Raw genomic sequence first — 7,500 nt, forward strand, 5'->3', positions numbered from 1 at the left:
TTTAAGTTGAATATGTTAAATTGTCTTTTAACTTGATGGGAACACAACAACAACAACAACAACGTAAATGTCCCCAAATCAAAATCAGAAAAGGTTTATTTGCCTTTGTCAATGAACAGAATTCACAAACAGGAACTTGCTTTGGTAAAAATAAAACAATGATAAAACAACCTATATAAAGTCAAAAAAGAAAAACTATTTAAAGCCTTAATAAATAATGAACAAAGACTTCATTACAAAGGAACAAACAGTTTGAGAAGAATGATTTAGGGTTAAAAATGAGGTGTAACAAAGCCTCAGTTATCTGTTTATTATGAATCAAGTCTTTGTTCATGCTTTATTAAGGCTAATTAAGGAGTAGTTATTATAAAGTGTAACCAATGTGACACAGCAGACGTCTTTGCTGGCGGCGGCGCTCGAGCGGTCTCTGCCCCTTTTTTATCTCCAAGAATCACAAGGTTGAGTCTCACACTGAAGGTGACTGACAGTCGCATTGAGCGCCGCGACGCGAGTGTCTATGAAAATGGTAATCCGTCTTATTTGCGGCAGCGTCTCAGCTGGATCCAATCTGCGAGTATTATCCCGCGCGGGCCCCTGCGGACGCCGGGGTTGCCACCGCGCTCACCTCTCCCACTTATGACGAACCAGAATCTGTCATTTCTCACCGTTCGCCGGGTTCTCTGGAGTTCCAAACCCGTCGCGTTCAGGAGCTTTTACCCCCATCGTGTGTTCCGTCATCATCGCCTCACTCAGAGTCGTATTTTGTGCTCGCGATCGCTCGAAACACTCAGAGTCACACATGTATCGACAGGAAGTGAATGATGAGAAATGTGGGCCGTTGCCGTAGCGATTGACACTTTAGAACCAAATATTGTATGTTTTGGATGGAAAAAAACGACCCTAAAATGTTTAACGCAGGGCTATTCAACATAAGACTCACGGGCCAAATCAGGCCCGCCAAGGGATTAATCTGGCCCATGACTCGTCTTCCAGGCATTAAAAAACATAAAAATCTTTTTTACTGGTTTAATTTTGGGTTAGCACTACTAGACCTGGTTTGGTTTTGTCCTTGTTTAATGATGCTTTGGGCCAGTTTTCATATTGGATAAGTTCAGACCTGGTTGGTTCCAGTCTAGTTCAAGTTTAATTCTGGTTCAGTCCTGGATGGGCATTTTTGTAAAGCATTCTGTATATTATTTCTCACAAAAATGTAATCTATCAGCAGTTATTTTATTGTATTTACAAAATGTATTGAAACAGTGTTCGGGATATTTTGTGTGACCCCAAATGTTGTTACAGTAGTGGACCTCCAGCCCAGAGGCCTTGGCCCTCCAGAAAATCTGTCCCTCGGCAAGTTAAATAGTCGTGATATAAAAAAACAATTGTAAATTTACTCTTTTAAATAGGTCTCCATGGAGAATAGCGGCCCGTCGCACATTTGAAGGTCTGTGTGTGCGTCCATCTCTGCCGCTGTCCTGCCCTCTGCCACTCCAGCAGAAAGCCTCGCGCAGATAATACTTCAATGTCAAAGTACTGTCAGAGAGCTGTAATTCTCGGCGGGGAGAGTCTTTTAGCGTCGCGCAGGGCCAGAGGGGCCCCCTGCATGAGCGAGATAGCTCTGCGTGTGAGGAGGACGGCTTCAGCTGCGACCGAAGTGTTAGGACCCACGGGGACAGACACGGCGTCCCCGGTGGTCCAAGTGAAAAGTGTGTGATGTGAAACAAAAAATGAAGCATTTCCAGCTCGACATGTGGTATGTTTTGATCCGGCCCACTGTGTCTGACGAGTGTTTACATATATATACACACTATACACACACACACACACTATATACACACACTATTTATACACACAAGTGAAAATTGGTTGGGTTCATAACTTTAATCTTGATTTTGGCACCGGAAATTTGTTTCATGGCGCTACATTTGGAAGTGCAGGGTAATATATTTCAGGTGCAATTTGGGTCCTGACTAGAACCAGGAAGTAAACATGGACTGGCCTCCTGCTGGTGCCAGAGTCAGGACTAAACATGGACCGGCCTCCTGCTGGTGCCAGAGTCAGGACTAAACATGGACCGGCCTCCTGCTGGTGCCAGAGTCAGGACTAAACATGGACCGGCCTCCTGCTGGTGCCAAAGTCAGGACTAAACATGGACCGGCCTCCTGCTGGTGCCAGAGTCAGGACTAAACATGGACCGGCCTCCTGCTGGTGCCAGAGTCAGGACTAAACATGGACCGGCCTCCTGTTGGTGCCAGAGTCAGGACTAAACATGGACCGGCCTCCTGCTGGTGCCAGAGTCAGGACTAAACATGGGCCGGCCTCCTGCTGGTGCCAGAGTCAGGACTAAACATGGACCGGCCTCCTGCTGGTGCCAGAGTCAGGACTAAACATGGACCGGCCTCCTGCTGGTGCCCAGAGTCAGGACTAAACATGGACCGGCCTCCTGCTGGTGCCAGAGTCAGGACTAAACATGGACCGGCCTCCTGCTGGTGCCAGAGTCAGGACTAAACATGGAGCGGCCTCCTGCTGGTGCCAGAGTCAGGACTAAACATGGACCGGCCTCCTGCTGGTGCCAGAGTCAGGACTAAACATGGACCGGCCTCCTGTTGGTGTCAGAGTCAGGACTAAACATGGACCGGCCTCCTGCTGGTGCCCAGAGTCAGGACTAAACATGGACCGGCCTCCTGCTGGTGCCAGAGTCAGGACTAAACATGGACCGGCCTCCTGCTGGTGCCAGAGTCAGGACTAAACATGGACCGGCCTCCTGCTGGTGCCAGAGTCAGGACTAAACATGGACCGGCCTCCTGCTGGTGCCAGAGTCAGGACTAAACATGGGCCGTCCTCCTGCTGGTGCCAGAGTCAGGACTAAACATGGACCGGCCTCCTGCTGGTGCCAGAGTCAGGACTAAACATGGGCCGGCCTCCTGCTGGTGCCAGAGTCAGGACTAAACATGGACCGGCCTCCTGCTGGTGCCAGAGTCAGGACTAAACATGGGCCGGCCTCCTGCTGGCTGGATTGTTGTGAAAACTTTTCAAAATAGCTAACTCCATTTGCCTTAACAAAACATGAACAAAGACTTCATAATGAACATATAGTTTATTAAGCATGATTCAGTATAGTTCAGTTTAGAAACTACTTAATTAACTATTTGGTCACTATGAATTAAGACTTTGTTCATGTTTACAGAAGACGGGAATAAGTGTAGTTGTAATAAAGTGTGACACATTGTGTTACTCACAAGTGTAACTTTCCTTAAATTGATTTGATGAAAGAAAATACTTAACACAATCAGAGGCAAGAGTGGTGAATTTAATTGAAGTGTCATTCCGGTAACAAGGACACAATCAGCTCCTGGGCGTATCTTGCTGTTATTCAATTACAGAAGTGTTTTTAAATAGCATTCTCACTGTGCGAAAATAGAGTAGTTTAATGTTTAATGTGTGAAAAAGCTAAATGTGTCTTAAAACATAATTATGGTTTCACTCAAAACATAACAGACCAAAACAATCAAAGTTAAGAGGTTATATAGACATAGATGTGACTTTTTACTTAGTGCACAGATAAATGACTTTGGGGAGAAAACAACAAAACAAAAACATAGAAGTGTTTGACCACAAAGGGGCCGGCGAGCAAGCTTTTGGGGCCGGCGAGCAAGCTTTTAGGGCCGGCGAGCAAGCTTTTGGGGCCGGCGAGCAAGCTTTTGGGGCCGGCGAGCAAGCTTTTAGGGCCGGCGAGCAAGCTTTTGGGGCCGGCGAGCAGGCTTTTGGGGCCGGCGAGCAAGCTTTTAGGGCCGGCGAGCAAGCTTTTGGGGCCGGCGAGCAAGCTTTTGGGGCCGGTGAGCAAGCCTTTGACCATCACCGTGGCAACAGGAAAGACAGGAGATGGCCAGATAAAGCCGGCGACGCTTCAAGAAGGTGGATTACAACGTTAGAAAACACACCACTGACTAATTGTGTTGTTTGCTGCCTCCGGAGCGATGAGAAATGATTAGAAAATATGAAAAATGATTGCAAGAACGGATCATTTATAGTTGGTTTCCTCCGCACGTAAATAGCCACAGGTACGAGAGTGATCGAAAAGAAAGGAAGAGAGACAAAGGAAGGAGAGCTTTTAGACGTGCGCCCGGAGTTACAGTAAAAAGAACGCAGTGACAACAGGTTCTGCCACGACCTGGGGCGAAACGACAAAATGTAACTGAGTGCAACAGGCTGCAGAAAGAAAAAAGGGCACAAGCATCCACTGCACTTCAATTAGACATATACGCTTTCTTTTGGCTTTAATTGGCTTTTGGTCACTTTGGGATTAGAACTGAACATTTCTGGACTGAGCTGAACAAAGCCATTCCACTTGACCTCGAACTATGTACTGTATTTGGGCCTCAAAACTCCTGCCATGGACACATTAAATGGATACATTTGGAGCATACATCTGGCAGCAGGGAAGCTACATGCAATAAATAAAATAAATAAAATAAATAAAATAAATAAAATAAATGAAATAAATGAAATAAATGAAATAAATGAAATAAATGAAATAAATAAAATAAATAAAATAAATAAAATAAATAAAATAAATAAAATAAATAAAATAAATACAATAAATACAATGAATACAATGAATGAAATGAACAAGGCAAATAAAAAACAAAAAACAACACACCTCTATTTCGAACCCTAACTCTGTCCCTTTAACTGCTATTGAACACTCTTGATTTATTGAAGTTTGGCTCATCAGGATAAGCCACTTTCTCACCAAAACTGATAACTTGATGGTTTGTTATGCGTGCAGACCAATTATTTTTTTTTTATAAAGAATACAGTATATTTCTCGATTTTAATTTATAGTTTGTCTCTAGAAAACAGCAAATAAGAGGTTTTCTCAGGTATCAAAAAGGAAAATTGATTGGTCAGCAGCTATACAGTCCAATCACTCTTAGATAATAACACTTTATGTTCTGGAGAGACATAAAGGACACTGCAGTTCCTCCCACGACCCTCGAAACAGGAGAGACATCTATGTATTCCACACAGACCAAATCAGTCTTGAGCTTGTTTTGTTTGAAGGCAAAGGACCAAAAACCAACAAACGTGATGCGTGAGATTACATCCTATATAAAAGGCTTTCAAAGTGCAGAAGCATGGCTGTCGCTCCTGCACCTCCGTCTGTGTCGCAGTAGCTGATAACGACAGAGCTCTGTGTAAAAACTACAAAGTACAATATGAAAATGTGTGTACGAACATACAGCGCATTGAAATCAAAAGGTCTTCAGAACTTTACGCCGATTTATTCAATTTAAACTGCAATATAGTTTTCTGTAATCAATCTAAATCTTAGGACCGTCTAATTATTTTTGCTGTTTCTAAGTAATGTTGCTCCTGTTCCTCGTATTAAATATTTAACACTTTTGGCCTATAAACTAAATAAAAACTAAAAATAGCTGCTCTGAATATGAAGAGCAAGGTTACATTTTAAATACTCAAACCACTTCCAAAATTAAAGCTCTCTTGATACAAAAAGAAGAAGCAGCAGGGGAAAAAGGTGTATCTGCAGTTTGTAGGCTGATTTATTCTTGTTTCTCCATTTTGCATCCAGACTTTGCCTAAATAATAATCTGGGTTTAAATGTGTGTCATTAATCCTTGGTCTCAACACAAAAACTGCATTTAAACTTGTTGACTCACCGCATCAGAATGGCGACTAAACTCTGGGACTTTAAACCGTTTAAAAGCCCTGGACAAGACATGGACTAAACCAGGTCTAAATCAGAACAAAACCAGGACCAAACTCGTTCAAATGAAAAGCACTTACAGGATATTTCTCCAGATGATCGGTCAGTAGCGCGTCTCCGAATATCGACCGGCAGTACTCCGCCATTTTGGCCTGTTGCTTCGGGCTGCGGAGAACAACAGACATAAATCATACAGACGTGGTAAAATTATGGCAATGGACGGCCGATCAAAGTGGCTTACGAGTCGACGTGGTTTTCAAACGACAGGATGATGGGGAAAGGAGAAGTCTTGAAAGCGCACTCTGAAATGGCCTCGATCACTTCCTGCCAGAGAGACACAGTTAAATGTTTAGTGCATTTGGCTTTCCGGAAAAAAGGAAAATAAGAAATCCCACATCAATAAAGACGAAATGTATCTCTTGGTGCGATGTTAGGCGTCTTATTGGATTTCTGAGCCACTGTCAATTACCGCCTCATTAAAGATGGCGTCAGCTCCGTTAATGCATTTATGTCCATTTACTCGAACATGAAACCCAACCCTTTTTCACTCTGTTTTATTCACTACACTTCTGGTCTGATTGAGCGCCGTTTGTCTTCGTTTCCGAGGCATTTTCTTTCAGCAAAGCTTTCTGAGGTGATTTGATTTGATCCTCTGTATCAAACACCTCTCGTGCCCTCGCCGTTCTCACCTCCTCCTGCAGCAAAACCAGTTTTCTTGATCCTCACCTCAGCTTTCAATCAAAGCCTCGCTCAGCCCTGTTCTTCTTCCTCTCCGTCTCTTTCAAACTGTACTCCTCCCGTGCTTTTACTTCAAATACTACAATTGCTGTTGCTACTTCTACTTCTACTACAACGAATTTGACAATCTGCTACTACAGCTGTTACAATACAACATAGTCTAACTGTTTTGGCACAGACATCAATCGTTCTATTATTATATTTTATTCAATTTTGTTCCATTCTTTTGGTCAATTCTAGTTAAAGATTCCAGTGGAAAAAATGGTTATTTATTGCACTAAAAACCTTAATAACTTAACAACTCTCGCTGCGTGGGGGGCTTGTCTCTCCACAAACCTGACTCGTAACTTTTCTGTCCCGCCCAGCTGTGTTTTTTTTTCTCTTCTAATTTTTTTTTTTTTATATGTTAAAAAAAAGAAAAGATAACAAAGGTAAATTCAATTAAATCCAGCTAAATGTGGTTTTTTTTTTTTATGTTTAAAAAAAAACTTCAACAAACTGGAATGTTTCTGAAAAAGAGCTGTTCTGAGAAATAGAAAAAGCGCCCGAGAAGTGCGCGAACGAATGAGAAATTTTCTATTTGGATAAACTTTTGAACCAATTAATCAAATTAAATCAAGTTTTTTTTAAAAGTGTCAGTAAACAACAGAAAAAAGATAAAAAAAAACACTTGCATTCCAGAACATATTTTCAAAGATTATTGTCTACATTTCCAACTATGACCATTATAATGACTTTCCCCCATGTTACCTTGAAAGAGATCTCCGTTGTCATGGTGAATCCGTGCGTGATGACCGGCTCCTCCTCGGTGGTGCGGCCCTTCCAACAGTCCAGCTCGATGCAGCGACATCCGGACAGCAGCACCTGCTTGTACATCTCCACCGACGAGTTCCCGGCGAGCTGACCCGCTGCACGGCAAAACACGGGCCATTAACACCCAAAATAAACACAGAAAGTTGCAAAAATAATGAGCTACTTTCATATTTTTCTTTCCATTTCAGCAAACGCAACAGATGTTTTGAACACAGCGCTGT

The 7,500-nt window shown here is 42.9% G+C and overlaps 1 protein-coding gene across 2 annotated transcripts in view; it reads right to left on the minus strand.

Moving 5' to 3' along the window:
- Nucleotides 1–7,500, minus strand: part of LOC140354967 (1-phosphatidylinositol 4,5-bisphosphate phosphodiesterase beta-1-like) — a 314,396-nt gene that overhangs the window by 58,969 nt on the left and 247,927 nt on the right. For both annotated transcript variants that reach the window (XM_072440120.1, XM_072440121.1), the window contains exons 11-13: nucleotides 7,217–7,374; nucleotides 5,970–6,052; nucleotides 5,809–5,893 (exon numbers count right to left, since the gene is read on the minus strand). In XM_072440120.1, coding sequence (XP_072296221.1) covers nucleotides 5,809–5,893; nucleotides 5,970–6,052; nucleotides 7,217–7,374 — 326 coding nt within the window. The remainder of the gene's footprint in view (nucleotides 1–5,808; nucleotides 5,894–5,969; nucleotides 6,053–7,216; nucleotides 7,375–7,500) is intronic.

Source organism: Eucyclogobius newberryi, unplaced genomic scaffold, assembly GCF_026437365.1.
Source record: "Eucyclogobius newberryi isolate DKJ021-1_F unplaced genomic scaffold, fEucNew1.0.hap1 SCAF_1, whole genome shotgun sequence".
In the NCBI taxonomy this organism is placed as follows: Eukaryota; Metazoa; Chordata; class Actinopteri; order Gobiiformes; family Gobiidae; genus Eucyclogobius; species Eucyclogobius newberryi.